General features: G+C 38.0%; 1 protein-coding gene across 1 annotated transcript in view; it reads right to left on the bottom strand.

The window, feature by feature from the left end:
* The window catches only part of LOC127677649 (vomeronasal type-2 receptor 26-like), a 44,764-nt gene extending 30,063 nt beyond the window's left edge, over positions 1 to 14,701 (bottom strand). Inside the window, exons 1-3 of the mRNA XM_052172684.1 lie at positions 14,484 to 14,701; positions 13,054 to 13,351; positions 6,817 to 7,626 (exon numbers count right to left, since the gene is read on the bottom strand). Coding sequence (XP_052028644.1) covers positions 6,817 to 7,626; positions 13,054 to 13,351; positions 14,484 to 14,698 — 1,323 coding nt within the window. The 5' untranslated portion in view covers positions 14,699 to 14,701. The remainder of the gene's footprint in view (positions 1 to 6,816; positions 7,627 to 13,053; positions 13,352 to 14,483) is intronic.
* Between the last annotated feature and the right edge of the window lie 3,602 nt (positions 14,702 to 18,303).

An 18,303-nucleotide genomic window follows, 5' to 3' on the forward strand; every position in this document is an offset into this window, starting at 1 on the left:
AAACAGGACCCTACATTTTGCTGCATACAGGAAACATCTCAGTGTCAAAGACAAAAACTACCTTAGAGTAAAACCTTGAAGACAATTTTACAAGCAAATGGTCTCAGGAAACAAGTCTGAATAGCCATTCCAATATCAGATAAAATTGACTTTCAACCTAAAGCCATCAAAAGAGAAACGGAAGGACACTTATTGCTGGTCAAAGGAAAAATCCACCAAGAAGAACTTTGAATTCTGAACAACTATGTGCCAAATGCAAGAGCACCCTCATTCATAAAAGAAACTTTGCTAAAGATCAAAGCACACATTGCACCTAACACAATAATTGTGGGTGACTTCAACACTCCACTATTCTCAACAGAAGATTAGGAAAACAGAAACTAAGTAGGGACGCAGTAAAGCTAATTGAAGCTTTGGACTAATTGGATTTGACTGATATTTATAGAACATTTCACCCTAAAGCAAAAGAATATACCTTTTTTCTCAGCACTTCATGATACCTTCTCCAAAACTGACCATATAATTGGTCACAAGACAGACCTCAACAAATATAAGAAGATCGAACTAATCCCATGCCTCCTATCAGATCACTATGGAATAAGACTGGTCTTCAACAGCAACAAAAACAACAGAAAGCACAGATACACATGGAGGCTGAACAATACTCTACTCAATGACAACTTGGCCAAAGAAGAAATAAGAAAGAAATCGGAGATTTATTTTTTAGAATTTAATGAAAATGAAGGCACAACATACCCAAATCTTAGGGACACAAAGACAGCAGTGCTAAGAGGAAAACAAATAGCCATGAGTGCCTCCAAAAAGAAATGGGAGAGAGCATACACTAGCAGCTTAATGGCACACGGGAAAGCTCTGGAACAAAAAGAAGATACTTCACCCAGCAGGAGAAGAATACAGGAAATCATCAAACTCAGGGCTGAAATCAATCAAGTGGAAACAAAGAGATCTAGGAACTGGTTCTTTGAGAAAAACAACAAGATAGATAAACACTTAGCCAGACTGACAAAGGGCACTGGGAATGTATTCAAATTAAGAAAATTAGAAATGAAAAGGGATATAACAACAGAAACTGAGGAAATTCAAAGAATCATGAGATCCTACTACAAAAGCCTATACTCAACACAACCGGAGAATCTGGAGGAAATGGACAATTTCCTAGACAGATACCAAATACCAAATACCAAAATTAAATCAGGACCAAATAGATTATCTAAACACTCCCATAACTGCTAAAGAAATAGATGGAGTCATAGAAAGTCTTCCAACCAAAAAAAAGCATAGGACCAGATGATTTCAGTGCAGAATTCTATCAGACCTTCAAAGAAGACCTAACATGAATACTCTTCAAACTATTCCATAAAATAGAAACAGAAGGAACACTACCCAACTCCTTCTATGAAGCCACATTTACGTTGATACCAAAATCACACAAAGATCCAACAAAGAAAGAGAACTTCAGACCAATTTCCCTTATGAACATCAATGCAAAAATACTCAATAAAATTCTTGCCAACCGAATCCAAGAACACATAAAAGCAATCATCCACCATGATCAAGTAGTTTATATCCCAGGGATGCAGGGATGGTTCAATATATAGAAATCCATCAATGCAATCCAGTACAAGAACAAACTCAAAGAAAAAAAAAAACACATGGTCATTCCGTTGGATGCTGAAAAAGCATTCGACAAAATTCAACATCCTTTCACGTTTAATGTCTCGGAATGAACAGGAATTCAAGGCCCATAGGTAAACATATTAAAAGCTATATTCAGCAAACGGGTAGCCAACATCAAACTAAATGGAGAGAAACTTGAAACAATCCCACTAAAATCAGGGACTAGACAGTGCTGCCCCCTTTCTCCTTATCTTTTCAATATTGTACTTGAGGTACTAGCTTGGGAAATTAGACAACATAAGGAGGTTAAGGGGATACAAATTGGAAAGGAAGAAATCAAACTATCATTATTTGCAGATGATATGATAGTCTACCTAAGTGACCCAAAAACTCCATTAGAGAACTCCTACAGCTGATAAACAGCTTCAGCAAAGTGGCAGGAGAAAAAATCAACTCGTGCAAATCAGTAGCCTTCCTATACTCAAAGAATAAGCAGGCTGAGAAAGAAATTAGGGAAATGACACCTTTCACAATAGCCACAAGCAGTATAAAGTACCTTGGCATGACTCTGACCAAACATGTGAAAGATCTGTATGACAAGAACTTCAAGACTCTGAAGAAGGAAATGGAAAAAGACCTCAAAAAAATGGAAAAATCTCCCATGCTCATGGATCGGCAGGATTAATATAGTTAAAATGGCCATTTTGCCAAAAGCAATATACAGATTCAACGCAATACCCATCAAGATCCCAACTCAGTTCTTCTTAGAGTTAGAAAGAGCAATTCTCAAATTCATCTGGAATAATAAAAAACCAAGGATAGCTAAATTTATTCTCAACAACAAAAGAAATTCTGGGGGAATCAGTATCCCTGACTTCAAGCAATACTACAGAGCAATAGTGTTAAAAACTGCATTGTTTTGTTACAGTGACCGGCAGGTGGATAAATGGAACAGGATTGAAGATCCAGAAATGAACCCACATACCTATCACCACTTGATCCTCAACAAAAGAGCTGAAAACATCCAATGGAAAAAAGATATCCTTTTCAACAAATGGTGCTGGTTCAACTGGAGGTCAGCTTGCAGAAGAATGCGAAATGATCCATCCTTATCTCCTTGTACTAAGCTCAACTCCAAATGGATCAACGACCTCCTCATGAAGCCAGACACTCCGAAGCTAATAGAAAAGAAATTGGGGAAGACCCTTGAGGACATTGGTACAGGGGAAAATTCCTGAACAGAACACCAAGAGAGTATGCTCTAAGATCAAGAATTGACAAAAGGGACATCATTAAATTACAAAGTTTCTGTAAGGCAAAGGACACCATCAAAAGGACAAATCGGCAACCAACAAATTGGGAAAAGATCTTCACCAACCCTACATCAGATAGAGGGCTAATATCCAATATATACAAAGAATTCAAGAAGTTAGACCCCAGACAACTAAATAAACCTATTTAAAAATGGAGTACAGAGCTAAACAAAGAATTTTCACCTGAAGAACTTCAGATGGCTGAGAAGCATCTTAAAAAATGCTCAACTTCATTAGTCATTAGGTAAATGCAAATCAAAACAACCCTGAGATTTCACCTTACACCAGTCAGAATGGCTAAGATTAAAAATTCAGGAGACAGTATGTGTTGGTGAGGATGTGGAGAAAGAGGAACACACCTCCACTGCTGGTGGGGGTTGAAAACTGGTACAACCACTCTGGAAATCCGTCTGGTGGTTCCTCAGAAAACTGGGCACTTCACTTCCAGGGGATCCTGCTATACCACTCCGGGGCATATATCCAGAGGATTCACTAGCATGTAATAAGAATACGTGCTCCACTATGTTCATAGCAGCCCTGTTTATAATAGCCAGAAGCTGGAAAGAACCCAGGTATCCCTCAACAGAAGAATGGATGCAAAAATGTGGTAAATATACACAATGGAATACTATTCAGACATTAGAAGCAATGAATTCATGAAATTCTTAGACAAATGGATGCAGTTATAAAACATCATACTAAGTGAGGTTACCCAGTTTCAAAAAATCAATCATTTTATGGACTCACTAATAATTACACATTAGCCTAGAATATTGGAATATCCAAAACATAATCCACACATCAAATGAGGTACAAGAAGAACAGAGGAGTGGCCCCTGGTTCTGGAAAGACTCAGTGTAGCAGTATAGGGCAAAATCAGAACAGGGAAGTGGGAAGGGGTGGATGGGAGAACAGGGGGAGGGAAGGGGGCTTTTGTGTATTTTTGGGGAGTGGGAGGCAGCCGGAAAAGGGAAAATCATTTGAAATGTAAATAAAAATATATCCAATAAAACAAGTAGTTTGAATATGTCTGGCCAATGGGAGTGGCACTATTAGAGGGTGTAGCCTTCTTGGAGTAGGTGTGTCACTGTGAGGGTAGGCTTTGAGGTCTCTATGCTCAGTTGTCTCCCAGTGTGGAATGAGAGCTTCATCCTGTTTGCCTGCAAAAGACAGTCTCCTATTGCTGCCTTTGCATCAAGATGTAGAACTTTTGGCTCCTCCAGCACCATGTCTGTCTGGACAATGCCATGTTTTCAGTCATGATGGCAATGGACTGAACCTCTGAAACTGTAAGCCAGTCCTAATTAAATGTTTTCCCTTGTAATAAAAAAAAAAAGAGCTCCTGCCCTCATGGATCAGGAGAATAACATAATAAATAGTAAAAGAACTTCCAGAGGTAACTCCATCCCTAATTTTTAAGTCTACCACAGTGCTATAGTAATGAAAACCACAAAGCATTCTCATAAAAACAGACATGGGGAGCAATGGAATTGAATTGTAAATCCAGAAATAAATCCACACATGTATGGACACCTTATTTTTTAAAAAGGATCCATGAACACACAATAGGAAAAAAAAAGATAGCATATTCAAAAACGGTGCTGATCTAACTGGCTATCTTCATGTTGGACAATACTCCTAGATCCATATTAGCCCTGTTCAAAAATCAAGATGAAATGATGATCACAACATTAAAACACACTTGATAGAACACTGAACTTTATGGAAGATAAATAGGGACTAGCATTGAAAAATATTTATAAATTCTTATGATATTAATGGTAATTGTGTTCCCAAAAAACCTCTTTAAATGAGAAAATTTACATGCACATAGCTGCTGGAAACCAACCTTTGATAGAAGAAAAAGTAGTGAACATGATAACTCTGGATTATCAGAAGGAGGTGGATTAGCCAAATGTAGGTTAGCAAGTGGCCCAACCATTGAGCTGTTTAAAGCATATTAAATTATAAAGACTGAGTGTGTGTTTTTCATTTGAGAACCCAGATCTTTAAGGAACATAGTGTGGAATGTGCTGCGAAAATGTATTTAATTCTATACATCCTAGCACAGGAGAAACTTTCTAAACAGAACACAGATAGGACCTCATGACAGCAAAAAGTTTCTGAGAGGCAAAAGACATCAATAGGACAAAATGGCAGTCAACAGAATGGAAAAGGATTTTTTACCAACTCTAAATCTGACAGAGATATAATACACAAAATATATAAAGAAATGAAGACACAAGGCATCAACAAACCACAAATCTAATTTTTACAATTAGGTATGGAGTTAAATATAAAATTCTCAATAGAGAAATCTCAAAGGGGTGAGAATCATACAAAAATAATATTCAACATCCTTATCCATTAGGGAAATGCAAATCAAACTAATTTGAGCTTCACTTGGACACATGTCATTATGGCTAAAATCAATGTTAAAAGTTACAGCTCATAATGGCAAGGAAATGGAGCAAGAGAAACACAATTACACTGATGAAGGAAGTACAAATTTGTACAGAAACTATAGAAATAATTATGAAGGGTCCTCAGAAAACCTATCTATCACATGACCCATCTCTACCACTCTTAAGCATATAACCAAAGAACACTACATCTTACCACAAGGACACTTACTCAATTAGTTCATAGTGTCTTTGTTTAAAATATCAGGAAACTAGAAGCAAAGTAGATGTTTCTCAATGGAAGAATGTATAAAAAGAATGTGGTACATTTACTTAATGGAATACTACTCTCGAGAGTATAAGTAACAAGTGAGTTCTTGGGGTTGGAGGTAGACTGGTCAAATGAATGTCCCTGGAAATGCAAAATACTGGTTGGGTAGGCTAGAGGTATGTGGAGATAGGAACAAGAAGGGAAAAAAATGTGAAGGGCAGTATGCAGGGAGAGGGTATGGTCAGAGAGACACAGAGAGAGATGGAATACTAGGGCATTTTGAGTAGATATCAAACCTAGTGAAATGGAACTTCCTGGAACCTATGAAGGTCACCTTAGCAAGACCTTAGTAATGGAGGATATGGAACCTGAACTGGCCATCTTCTGTAGCCAGGCAAGGCTTCCAGTGGTACATGTCTGACACCAACACATTCATCAAAACTTGGACTCACAATCTGTACTGACTACAAGATATACTGGGACAATGGTGGCTCAGAATGTGTGGGACTGATCAACCAATGAATGACTGGTTTAATTTGAGGCTCAGGACATGAGAGGCAACCTATGAAAGACACATCCTGGATTGCAAGGAATATGCGGCTGTGTGGTGAGGAGAACTAAGGTAGAACCAAGTACAATAGACCACAACAACAGCAACAAGAAAAGAAGTAGACTGGAGAACAGTCATGGATGATAATGTGTAGTCTCATAAAAGCTATGTCTTCTTCAAGGGTCTTTTTATCAAAACAATACAAACTTTTGGCATCAAATGTACCTAAAAGCCTTAAAATATGCCACATTTATATTTGTACAAATCTCCTCTGTTGTGTATTATCATTACTTCACAGAACATTAAAAGGAGTAATAAAAGATGTGAAAATTAAATAACTTAAATATTATTGTTTTAATCTGCTTAAACTAGGAATATCATTTTCTCATCAGCATGCACATATTGTTTCCTGATAGAAATGTTAGCTCAACTTTAAACATGATGACATGTTTTCTTCTATTTCTTTATCCTACTTTATGCTACAGAATAAACATGAATACTTTGAGAAGGAGATAGTAACATAAAGAAGCATGCTAGCATAAGAAATGTTTTTCTAACACTATGTCAGATCATGAATCAAAATGCAATAATTAAAAGCCAAGGCCCAATACTCTAGGAAAGCATAAACATAGCTATTGTTACCTTCCATGGGAGAGGAGCCTGGAGTCCACCTTGATCCAATGAGTCTCCATTTGCTCTGAGTGACAGCTCCTCATGGAGTGCCTGGGCAATGGCATACATAGCTGCATGGACTTTGTAGCTCAAGGGTGAGGTATTCATATCCCAAACATGCAGAGATCGTGTGCTCAGGCTGCCATTTTGCTCACATTGACTTAGTTTCTTGACTCCATGCTCATAGAAATGTGAACATTCAAATAAAATAGACCAAACATCCTGGATAAAGATATCATGAGAGTATTTTCTAGGGTGAACACTTCTTTGAAAATCCTTGAATCCCAGAATTTCATCCTTGTGAATTGAAAATGATAATGCTCCACCAAAGTATGTATAAATTAGATTTTGTTTAAAGGGTAATATGGTAGTATACCAATCAGAAGTTGTGATCCAGACATTACCAAAAATAGCACCGGAAATGATGAGAGAGACAAGTGTCAGAAAATCATGAGTGTCACCAAAAGCAACAACAACACATGTGTATTTGAAACGTATCATTAATTGGTACCAGCCTATGTCACCAAAAAAAGGAAATACTGGAACCTTTTCTGCAAATGCAACACAAATTCCATGGTTGATCATCTCCTCTGTGATTTCCTTAATGAAGAGTTCTCCCCTCATATCAGCTGGAACCACCAGACCAACCCAGACCCAAGTGAAGTAGAGCAGCAGTTGAATAATTCCCTGGTACAGAGCTGCAGTATGAACAGGAAACTGGTAAGGAGACTGGAGCTGGACTCTGGTCCCAAGACTCGCATCAAAAGGAGCATAGCTGATCTGAACAGAAAGAAAGTTACTATATAAGCCATGACTATTAGATTTATTTACAAATGATTTGGTTTACCTCTTCTGCTTATGCACTCTAGGAAAAATTGAACAGTTAAATCACTTTACTAAGTAATAACAATTTGTTACCTATGTCATTTGCTCTTCACTGCATACACAAAATGTACCTTTTCCTTTGTCCTTTTATAGAACATATGAAAAAAGTCCACAGAGTGTCTATCTCCTGATCTCCACTCAGGTTATACCAGTCAAACACAACCAATTGCAAATCTCTCATTTCAAAATTTTATTCTTCCTGATAACAGAAGTGAAGAAACATTTACCCTAAAGGCCTGTTTACTTGATGTCACAAATCCAAAATAAAAATAAAACAAAACAAAACAAACAAACAAAAACTGGAATTTATGGAGCATCACAAAAGGGAATGTGGAGTGACAGCACCTCACAGAGTCTGCAGGAAAGTGAACAGGCCTGGATGAGTTTGCCTCAGAGGAAGGGGTCAAAATGGAAGGTCACAATGGCAATAAACTGAATAGTTAGGTAAGAAGAGGTTTGGCTCAGGTAGTTTATGGAGGGAAGATTTAGTTTACTGTTATGGTGTCTAGAAACTAAACTCAACATCAAATTATAACTGTAGAGCCCAGTAGGTCACAGCCAGGGCTGAGAAGACTGAAGAACAATGTATAATACTATACATACATGAAGATGTTCTGACAAATCTGTGGCTCGGAGCACTGGATTTGAAGTGCTTGCTTTACAAGCAGAAGGCCCTACAGTAGAATCTTCAGAATCCCCATAACAAGTCAGACATGGCTGTGTGTGCTTGTACCCTAACATAGCAGGGTGGAGACAGGTAAATCCCTAGATTTTTCTGGCCAATCAGCTCAAAATCTCAAGCTTCTGATTCAGTACTCTGGTTTCAAGCAACAGTGGAGAAACTGATGAAGAAAGAATATCAGTTGTCCTAATATGCCTACCTACACATTCCTGACATACATCATATGTGAGACACATACCACACAAACACACATACACTCATGTACACCCACAAGAGTATGCGCGCGCACACACACACAGACACACACACACACACACACACACACACACACACATGGACAAACACAAGCAAGCACTCATGCATACATACATAACACACAGGCACGCACACTGTAAAAGAGAGAGAGGGACAGACACTGAGATAGAGACAGAAAGGGGGAGTGGGAGACTCAGAGAGAGACAGAAAAAACAACTATGGCTCCTCCATCAGGTCATGATTCCTCAGTATTAGAAATCAAAGAGAATAAGGAAAATGCCATGAGTTACATATGCTGCATAGAGTTACCAATAATAACAAAAAATCATAAACATTGAGCACATAAGCAGGGGCATGCAAAAAGAGAATCAATTCTGAATCTAAATAGAACAGGCATTAGGTGGAGAAATTTTAAAATGTGGAGAAAAAAAACTGAAAGTAAATATAGATAACTAAATAAACCTGCTGAAAATTACTATCCAAGTAAGTCAAATGAAAACCCACAACAGAACAACCTATGTAAATTTTCAACTCAAAAATGTGCTCTGAAAATGTGAAAATTAATCAAGGAAGGAAGATGTAAGACTCAGCATAGAGAGCACCAAACACACAAGACTATTTGAGAACATACATACAGCACTTAGTCTGGAGAATACAAGAAATTGCAAGAAGGAAAAAAGACCTAACTCCAATACTCTACAAACTATTCCACAAAATAGAAACAGAAGGAACACTACCCAATTCCTTCTATGAAGCCACAATTACGCTGATACCAAAACCACACAAAGATCCAACAAAGAAAGAGAACCTCAGACCATTTCCCTTATGAACATCGATGCAAAAATACTCAATAAAATTCTTGCCAACCGAATCCAAGAACACATAAAAACGATCATCCACCATGATCAAGTAGGCTTTATTCCAGGAATGCAGGGTTGGTTCAAAATATGGAAATCCATCAATGCAATCCACTACATAAACAAACTCAAAGAAAAAAACCACATGCCATTTTATTTGGATGCTGAAAAAGCATTTGACAAAATTCAGCATCCTTTCAGGCTTAAAGTCTTGGAAAGAACAGGAATTCAAGGCCCATACCTAAACATAGTAAAAGCAATATACAACAAACTGGTAGCCAGCATCAAACTAAATGGAGAGAAACTTGAAGCAATCCCACTAAAATCAGGGACTAGACAGGGCTGTCCACTTTCTCCTTATCTTTTCAATATTGTACTTGAGGTACTAGCTCTTCACCAACCCTATATCAGAAAGTGGGCTAATATCCAATATATACAAAGAACTCAAGAAGTTAGACCCCAGAAAACCAAATAACCCTATTAAAAATGGTGTAGAGAGTTAAACAAAGAATTCCCACCTGAAGAACTTCGGATGGTGGAGAAACATCTTAAAAAATGCTCAAATTCACTACTCATCAGGGAAATGCAAATCAAAACAATCCTGAGATTTCACCTTACACCATTCAGAATGGCTAAGATTAAAAACTCAGGAGACAGCAGGTGTTGGTGAGGATGTGGTGAAAGAGGAACAATCTTCCACAGCTGGTGGCGTTGCAAATTAGTACAACCACTCTGAAAATCACTCTGGCGGTTCCTCAGAAAACTGGGCATGTCACTTCTGAAAGATTCTGCTATACCACTCCTGGGCATATACCCAGAGGATTCCCCAACATGTAATAAGGATATATGCTCCACTATGTTCATAGAAGCCCTATTTATAATAGCCAGAATGCTGGAAAGAACCCAGGTATCCCTCAACAGAAGAATGGATGCAAAAAATGTGGTATATATACACAATGGAGTACTATTCAGCCATTAGAAACAATGAATTCATGAAATTCTTAGGCAAATGGATGGAGCTGGAGAACATCATACCAAGTGAGGTAACCCAGTCTCAAAAGATCAATCATGGTATGCATTAACTAATAAGTGGATATTAGCCTGGAAAACTGGAATAACCAAAACCTAATCCACACATCGAATGAGGTACAAGAAGAACGGAGGAGTGGCTGCTAGTTCTGGAAAGACTCAGTGTAGCAGTATAAGAGAAAACCAGAACAGGGAACTGGGAAGGGATGGATGGGAAAACAGAGGGAGGGAAGGGGGCTTATGAGACTTTCGGGGAGTATGGGACCAGAAAAGGGGAAATCACTCGAAATGTAAATAAAAAAATATATTGAATAAAATTTTTAAAAAAAATTGAAAGAAGGGATTATCTGTCACAGGTAAAGTTGGAATGATTTGCATATATTAGGGATTCATTTACATACACTAGAGATGGTGTACTTATTCTACACAGAAAAATGATAACAAAAATGTCACCATAATAAAACCAAAGAAACATGAATAGAATATGGTCTACAATACAGCACTGCCAGCTCCACAGTTCGTGCTTAAGAAGTGTGAGGGGATTACTAAAAGAAATGATAAAAATACTTCAGGACATTGTTAGTGTATTGAACTTGTGTTAGGCTATGTGTGTAAGTTTCAGTAGCCACAGGCAGCCAGCTAGGCATAGGTGAAAGAGAAAAATTTGAATTTCAACTATTAAAAAGGAGGATAACATGAATTTCACAGGAAGATGGATAGAACTACAAAATAACACCCTGGTTGAGGTAACCCAAACCCAAGAGGACATACTCAAAAGGTATATACTCAGTGATAAGTAGATACTAGCCAAAAAGTACAGAATTCCTTTGAATTAGAATTAGCCAAAGAGACAGGGTCCCAAGTAGAGGGATGGCATCACTGAACTCTCCTCAAGCTTGTACAGATGTCCTCTGAGAGGTTCTGCCAGCACCTAGAGAAGACAGAGGCAGAATCTCACTGCCAACCATTGGATTGAACCTGGGGACCCCAGTGGAAGAGTTAGGGGAAGGACTGAAGGAGCTGAAAGGGATGGCAACACCTTATGAAGAACAGTATCAACTAACTGTACACGACAGAGATCCTCTGGACACAGCTATATACATGGGTGTTTCCATGGCTCCTACTGTATATGTATCAGAGGAATGCCTTATCTGGCACCAATGGCAGGGGAGGCACTTGGTCCTGTGGAGGCTTATTGTCCCAGTAAAGGAGGAAGCTAGAGGAGTGAGGCCAGAATGGGTGGGTATTTGCAGAATTACCCTCTTAGAGTCAAAGGGGAAGGGGGGAGGGATGCAGGATTTGAGGAGGTTAGACTGAGAAAGGAGGCAACATTTAAAATGTAAATAAATAAAATGACAAATATTTTTAAAAATAAGTCATAAAATCTTATAAAAATAAAAATTTAGTCAATCATGATAGAGTATGATTAAAATCCCAGCCCTGGGCAAGCAAAGGCATGAGGATCTCCGTAATACTATCTTGGGCTGCAGAGGAAGTTCAAGACTGCGCAAATTTGCATAGTGAGAATGTGTGTTAAAATAAACCACTGGTTCAGGAAAGACTCAGTGTAGCAGTATAAGGCAAAACCAGAAGAGGAAAGTGGGAAGGGGTGGGTGGGAGAACAGGGGGAGGGAAGGGGGTGTATGGGATTTTCGGGGAGTAGGGGGCCAGAAAAGGGGAAATCATTTGAAATTTAAATAAAAAAATATATTGAATAAAAAAATATGTTCAAAAAAACAAATAGGTAAAAACTGATAATAAATATGAAACAGCATGGCAACTTCATTCATTTTACTAAAATTTCAGTTACTTGACTGAGGTTAGAAGGAAACATTAAATACTGGATCCCTGTTATTTGCAAACTTTCTAAGTAAACCTTTCCAAGTTTATGACTAATTAAGATGCAATTGTCTTATAAATGCTACCTCTCTAGCATTGTTTATAAGAAATAATTACTGATCAATGGAAAGATTTTTAAACAAAGACAAAAGTAAACACTTTCTTTTCAACAGGAGAAAATTACAAACAGCCCAAATGTCCACCCAGAGTAAGTCTGACCCAGTAAGTATAATTGAATGTTATATGGCAATCTGAGCTGATACCACAGTAAAATAATCAGAAATATGTTCATAGTAGTTACTGTGTATGTATGTGCATAGAATGATTATAGCCCTCATGATTTGTGATGCTCTAAACCTGGATACAAAAGAAAGACAGTATTAAAAATGGTAAATAGCAAAACAAATTTTCTTGGAGTGGAAAGAATTCAGGTTGTCATTACTTTTACTTATATTTTTTTTCAATGTTAAAGATTTCCAAATTAAATTTATTTTACTAACATTTTATGTTAAGAAAATATTACACTTAAGAGGTAAAATTGATAACAAAATAGTAAATTATTAAGCAGTCCCATACCTCATCAATAATCAATAACTGGATTAATTAGCATTTATTACTATCTTACTATCTTTAACGTAGGAAGCAAGATGCTTGGTGTACCTGTGGGACATTGTAGAGACTTAGAACTCTGGAGATCTGAGTTGATATTCCTGTTGAAATGCCTCCTATCACTGAAACCAGCTTATCAGTCTTCTCAGGTCTGCAGCTGTAGTTAGGAATTGGGGGGCTCTCTCCTGAGAGCAAAGCCATAGAACCTTCCATGGCCTTTGTTTCAGAAAAGTCAACATTGAAGAGATAGAATCCCAGGGACATATTGAATAGAATATTTGGGTCCTTGTTGATTTTTTCTATAGCAAAAACCATTGCCAACATGTGCTGATAATTTTTGGTGAGATTCCTGGGAGGAAAAATTGGAAAGATCATTTTTTTGTGTTATTTTTATATTAATTAATAATATATATTAGTTATTTTAAATATTTGTGTTTTATATTAATTTATAAAATACAATTATTTATATGAACTTAGATATTTAATATAATAAATAAAATATAATTACATTCTTTACCTCCCTCTCTTTTCTATATGTAGCTCCTCCCATTCTACCACTCAAATTCTGCATTTTTATTTATAAGAACTTAATTCATATAAAAATTGTACATGATATTCCAAGAAACAGGCAGTCTACTCAATATTAGAGTAGTACAACTTGTTATTAAATCAATTATTTTGCTTTTGAATTTTTTTGAGACAGCATCTCGCTTATTCAACCAAAGTTTTATTTAAACACCTTATGTAGTCTAAGTTAAACTCAAGCTCACAAAGATCCACCTGCCTCTGCTTTTCAAGTTTTGGGATTAAATTTTGCACCACCACATATTATTAAATGTACAATTTTCAATATTTATTGTACAATTTGTGTCTGAGAAATATAATGGAAGACTAAAGCATGTGGGAAATAGCAAATATTAAAACTTAGTTTTCATGCAGACTTCAAAGATTAAGATAAACCTCAGGAAAATACACAGTACTTAATCACCAATACCAACTGAAAAAAATAGCGTCAAGTGTGAATTTAAACAGGAAAACTAAAATCTTCTCAAGACTCTACACTACATAACTAAAAAGACAGATTGGTTTGGAGAGCAAAGTGCTTTCAAAACCTTCTTACATATTTAAGAGAATTCAGCATGTGTAGGGGAGAGACACACAGAGTCATGGCTGAGAAGCTATTGGCATTTGGTGGCTACTGAGGAAGGGACAGTCAGTTTCATTAGGAGGTTTGTGTAGGCTTGCCTAGACTCTAGATAATGCCCTATACTCCTGCAGTACTCTCATGCCTAAATGAACTCAATACATTAAAATTGGAGAGAGACTGAGAGAAAGAAAGACAGACAGACAGAGCATACCCATAAAGTTGAAGGCAGGAAACATTGCAAGGGCAACAGCAGAGTACAGTCAGATCAATATATCTTGTTTAAATTTATGAAATCCTGAAACCCTATTTTTTTTGAGAGAAGTCAAACACTTACACAATAACAGCTTCTGGTATAGCCATTGTATCATTAAAGCCAAATTTAATTCTATTGTCTCTAGCAGTCACTCTGAGGGAAAAGAGTCCTCCAATAACAAAATGCCCATCTTGATAGTAGCCAGGAGAAGCAGGTATACTTAAGGAAAAACAAGAAATTTGTTCCTGGTATTCAATGAGGATAATCAGGAGAGAGAAAGCAATGAATAATTTCATAACATTGATAAATAATTGATAAAACCCAGATATCTGTTCAGTTGAGAATCTTGGACTATTCATCCCTGTGAGCACATCAACAAACTGGTAAAAGATGTCTGGTTGATCCATGTGGATCAAGGTTATGAAGCATTGTTTTGTCCTGGTTCAGGCCCACCAGTATCCAAACACTCCCTCAGTTCCCTGGAGTCCAATCTGATTTATACCTTTTTAGCCCTAGATTATGTCCCCTTCACAGAGTCATGTGAGTCTCCAAGGGCTCAGAAATCTCTAACTTGGCACCTGGAAATCCTGATTCTCAGTAGGAAAACACACAATTAAGAAAAAGTGTGAAGTCCACTAAAACACCTGTGGGGTGTGTATACTCACTGAGCTGAGACTAACAAGTGGAAAAAACATTAAGTCATGAAGAGTCATCTGAAGGAGGCATCAAAGGACTCAGTGTTTGTTAGGCAAGAACATGACTCTGAATTATTTAACATCAATATCATTTTAGAGTATTTCTGAAAGGAAAAGAAATAGTGTTACATTAGAAAATATTATTTCTGGTTACTATATTGGGTCAAATATCAACTCCTATTTTTTATTGGATATTTTATGTATTTACATTTCAAATGTTACCCCCTTTCCCAGATTCGGCTCCAGATCTCTCCTATCCTATTCCCTCACCCCATACTTCTATGAGTGTGCTACCCCACCCACCCACCTACTCCCACCTCACTGACCTGTCATTTTCCTACACTGGGCAATCAAGCATTCATTGGTATAGGCCGCCAGCGGCCACATATGAACTGGGTTACCTGGAAGAGAATTCTGAGGTTAACGGGAAGGAGGAGGTGAGAGAGAAATGAGTCAAGGCAACAATGCCGCTCAAGACTAACTTTAATATTTCTATGTCAAGATTTATAGTCTTAGGGGAATAAGCCAACCCCTCTCAGAGGCCGGTCACATCAAAGGACAGGCCGTGAAGTCTTCGGCTCCAGATCTCAGCGGGTCGCCTGCTTCCAGCCTGGCGAGGTCTCTGTTGGGTGTCAGGTGAAACCGCCTTGAGGCAATGACAGCGCCTTATTATTCCAAGGAACAAAGGCCGGAGGTATCCCATCGCAAGAGTGGGGGTTGCCAGCCAGCTTAATGTTGTGGGGGGAAGAGACAATACTCCCTTAATTATTAATTTTTAACAACTCAGTGGATATAAGTAAATTCATCCAATGGATGACGGGCTTTTAACCAGTGAGTGAAAGCAGAGGTCCAACCCCCTTAAACGTTAAGGACATCTTTTTCAGGGGTGGGGGGAAATAGACTGTCTTAATAATTTAAGGACAGTCTCTCAATGTCAACCCCCATGTAGCTGGACGTGCTTTTCAGGGAAATTCGGAGACAGGATTTTTTCCTTTTCCCTTGTAGTGCCTCACCTCGCACCTCAACTGATGCCCATTTTTGTTATATTAACAAACATGCATAGTTCCGAATACTATGCAGCCTCCTTTTTGAGGAATCTACTGGTAAAGTAAATGTTCTGCTGATAAGAGCTGGCTAGCTATAATAACCACCCATCTTCAACCTGGGGGCCATTGTTGGAGGAGCTTATCTTTTGAGTGTTATCTGTTTGAAATATAAAAGGAGATTAAGAGAAAAAACCTGTTTGGTCAGTATCGGAAGGCCCAAGACATTTAGTTTGTTGAAAATTAGTGTCTTCAGACAAGAAGCCTGGCTTGTAACTTAATTTGCAAGAACACAAAGGAACCTTACTTCGCAAGTAAGTGGCTTAGGGAAGCCTTTTGAATTAATTATACTCACCAGCAGTTTTAGGGTGTGTTTACCTGTCGTACCAATCTCTCTAGCAGCCAGTGTGCACCATCTTCTTCCTGAGAGAAAATGCAGACGGACCCTCTCCCCCAGATTAAAACGGGGTCTGGTCTATTCTATGTATTAGTTACAGGGTCCCGTTACTTAACCATGGCGTAGGAATTGGAAGTAGCTGGGTGCCAGTGTCGGTCTGCTGTAGACTGACCTTTAGCATCCGTTTGGAGAAAATTTAAAACAAATAAGACAAAGACAAGATGTGATTTAGGGGACCTAGGAGGATATAGGTTCCCCTTCTTAGTTTTAAGAAGCCAGTTTTTAAGGGTGCGGTGAGCACGCTCTACGATTCCTTGTCCCATTGGATTATAAGGAATTCCAGTTTTAAGTTTTATATTAAATTCCTTGTAAAATGAGATAAAGTTCTTACCAGTATAGGCTGGTCTATTGTCTGTCTTAATGACTTTGGATAATCCCATGGTATTAAAGGCTTGTAAACAATGATCAATTACATTTTTAGAGGCTTCTCTCGAATGCAGGGAGGCAAAACTGAGTCCCGAGCACGTATCAATGTAAACATGTATAAATTTTAATTTCCCAAATTCTGTATAGTGAGTTACATCTATTTGTCAAATTTGATTGGGCATAAGACCACGTGCATTAAGCCCTAAGTGGGGCACTGGTGCTAAAGTGAGACAATTAGGGCATTGTTTTACAATCATTCTTGTTTGTTCTTTTGTGATCTTATGACGGAGTCTCAACATATGGCTAGAAAATGAAATTTATCATGATCACGTTTTGCCCATTCTATAGGTGTAAGCACCAAAGCTTGACTAATGAGAGCTTTGTCAATGTACTCATTACCCTGAGCCAAAGGTCTAGGAAGTCCTGAGTGGGCTCGTATATGGCCAATATAAAAGGGATTTTTCTTAGCAAGAATGATATTTTGTAATTGTGAAAACAAGGATCTAGCTGGCGTATTAAAATTAAATGTACCACAAATTTCTAATTGTGGTATAGAAAATGTAACATAAGCACTGTGAGTAAAGAGATTAAAGGTACTATTTACAGATTGAAAGACACACAACACCGCTGTCAGCTCTGATAACTGAGCAGAACGCCCAGGGGTCTCTACGACCACCTGTTGATTATTAATCTGATATCCAGCTCTTCCTTTGCAAGAGCCGTCTGTGAAAATTAAGAGAGCATTATGTAACGGCTGTAAAGATGTTATTTTAGGAAATACAACCTCATGTATATTTAAAAACTTTATCAATTTGTCTTGAGGATAATGGTTATCTATAGTCCCTTCAAAGCCTATTTGAGCAAGCAGCCAATCTGTGTTATGCTGTTTTAACCAATCATCTTGATTTACACTGTAAGGCTGTATAATAACATCTGGTTGTAAAGGAACGAAGACAAGCTGAGCAATTTTTTGGTTAGCAGGTATAGTTATGACACCATGAGGGGAAGCAGCCATAATTTTTATTTTTCTCTCATAGTCACTGTCTATGATACCTGGATAAATCTGTAGTCCCTTTACGGTAGAACTGCTTCGTCCTAGCAGTAATCTCTAAGTTCTTTCAGGTAATGGTCCAAAAACTCCTGTAGGCAGGATCTGGAGGCCCATTTCTGGGGTTAATACGGCATGGAATATACTGTAGAGGTCTAGTCTAGCGCTCTCTGGTGTTGTTCTGGCAAGCTCGAAGATAGATTTTCTTGGCTCGGCAGCAGCTGTGTTGTCCCATAGACTGTCTGTCTTGGATGAATCGGGGCCTGGGGCGGGCCCCTCCTCCCGTTTCCCG

Source organism: Apodemus sylvaticus, chromosome 2, assembly GCF_947179515.1.
Source record: "Apodemus sylvaticus chromosome 2, mApoSyl1.1, whole genome shotgun sequence".
Taxonomy (NCBI): Eukaryota; Metazoa; Chordata; class Mammalia; order Rodentia; family Muridae; genus Apodemus; species Apodemus sylvaticus.